This window comes from Clupea harengus, chromosome 17 (genome assembly GCF_900700415.2).
Source record: "Clupea harengus chromosome 17, Ch_v2.0.2, whole genome shotgun sequence".
Classification (NCBI taxonomy): Eukaryota; Metazoa; Chordata; class Actinopteri; order Clupeiformes; family Clupeidae; genus Clupea; species Clupea harengus.
Window position 1 is genome coordinate 16,371,717 of NC_045168.1, and position 2,500 is coordinate 16,374,216.

Here is a 2,500-nt window from a genome sequence, read left to right on the forward strand (position 1 = left end):
CAGGATCTAAAGGTGTTTGGACCAGACGAAGAGAGAGAGGTCCACACACCAGAATCTAAAGGTGTTTGTACCAGACTGAGAGAGAGGTACACACACCAGGATCTAAAGGTGTTTGGACCAGACTGAGAGAGAGGTCCACACACCAGAATCTAAAGGTGTTTTGACCAGACTGAGAGAGAGGTCTACACACCAGCTTCTAAAGGTGTTTGGACCAGACTGAGAGAGAGGTCCACACACCAGAATCTAAAGGTGTTTGGACCAGACGAAGAGAGAGGTCCACACACCAGGATCTAAAGGTGTTTGTACCAGACTGAGAGAGAGGTACACACACCAGAATCTAAAGGTGTTTGTTACCGGTGGCCATTGTGACCTGGAGTATGGAGTATGAACACGCTATAGATGTCTTTGGTCAAAGCTCAGAGCTTCAGAATTCAGCAGTGTGAAAACAATGGGCCTGAAAACAGTGACTCTCTCTCTCTTCTGTGATTGACAACCTGGTGTTCTTGGTCTACTCTTCCATCAGTGTCTCTCTCCCTCCCTCCCTCCCCCCCGCCTCTCTCTCTCCCTCTCTCCATCTCCCTTTCTCTCTCTCACCCTCTCCCTTTCTCTCTCTCTCTCCCTCTCTCGCTCTCTCTCTCCCTCTCTCTCTCTCACCCTCTCTCTCTCTCTCTCTCTCTCTCTCTCTCTCTCTCTCTCTCTCTCTCCTGTAGCCACCCGGGAGGAGACCCTGTGTGTGCTTGCCAACCCGGCGTTCGTGGTGTACTCCTCCATCGTGTCCTTCTATGTTCCCTTCATCATCACGCTGCTGGTGTACGTGCAGATATACGTCGTGCTGCGCAAGCGCCGGAAACGGGTCAACACCAAACGAGCTTGCCACGCCCCAGAGACCACACTCAAGGTAACACACTCATTACACACACACACACACACACACACACACACAAACACACACTCATCACACACACACACACACACACACACACACACACAAACACACTCATCACACACATCACACACACACACACAAACACACTCATCACACACATCACGAACACACACACACACACACACACACACACACACACAGAATCCATATAAACTACATCAGCTTACAACCCATACATCCATATGTAGAACTAAACCAGACAGACCAGACATCATGTATGCATCCATTTGGGCCCAAGTGTAATAACCTAACCAGTACGACCTTCTAGTGACCTCTACGACCTCTAGCTACACTTTCTCTTTACTTAATGAGAAATATGTGGAACCTCTATATTCGTCTTCACGCAATCATTCCTACATCAGAAAATATTACCCAGGTTTATTAGTGAAGAGTTAACTAACCCACAGCAGTACGGAGAGCAGGGTTAACTAACTCACAGCAGCACGGAGAGTGGGGTTAACTAACCCACTAACTAACGGAGAGCGGGGTTAACTAACCCACTAACTAACGGAGACCGGGGTTAACTAACTCACAGCGGCACGGAGAGCTGGGTTAACTAACTCACAGCAGTACGGAGAGCGGGGTTAACTAACTCACAACAGCACAAAGAGCGGTAGCTTCAGATAGATTTATTACAGAAGGCTTAAAGGGAAATTTGAGGATTTTTCAACCTGGGCCCTATTTTGAAATCTTTTTGGGTGTAACTTTGAATAGGGACAAAAAACATAAAAATTGGTCGAGTATTGAGTTAGAACGCTACAACCGGCAACCGGGAAACGGAACACAATGGAATACAAAGGCACTGAGTGGGGGGCTGCGTCAGAGACCGGAACAAGAGAGGGAAAACACTGACTGCACAAACAGTCATTTTCTACAGTTTCTTTGCAGTTATTGCCGTAAACAGATGCAGGATCACACACACACACACACACACACGCACAGTTATTGCAGTAAACAGATGCAGGATCACACACACACACACACACACACACAGACACACAAACACACACACACACAGTTATTGCAGTAAACAGATGCAGGATCAAACACACACACAGACACACACACACACACACACACACACACGCACACACACACACACACACACACACACACACACACACACAGTTATTGCAGTAAACAGATGCAGGTGGATCTCTGTTGTCAGACCCTCCTGTGGCTAAAACAAGCGGTTTACTTTGACGTTCACACACACATCACACACACACACACATCACACATCACACACACACACACACACACACACACACACACACACATATCACACATCACACACACACACACACACATCACACACACACACGCACATTTCACACATCACACACACACACACACACACACATCACACACGCACGTATCACACATCACACACACACACACACACACATCACACACACACACACACATCACACATCACACATCACACACACACACACACACACACACACACACACACACACACACACATCACACACACACATCACACACACACGCACATATCACACACACACGCACACACACACACACACGCAC

At 47.6% G+C, this 2,500-nt stretch overlaps 1 protein-coding gene across 2 annotated transcripts in view; it reads left to right on the top strand.

Moving 5' to 3' along the window:
* drd2a (dopamine receptor D2a) overlaps positions 1–2,500 on the top strand; it is a 38,482-nt gene that overhangs the window by 32,262 nt on the left and 3,720 nt on the right. For both annotated transcript variants that reach the window (XM_031584254.1, XM_031584255.2), the window contains exon 5: positions 711–898. In XM_031584254.1, the coding sequence (XP_031440114.1) occupies positions 711–898 (188 nt within the window). The remainder of the gene's footprint in view (positions 1–710; positions 899–2,500) is intronic.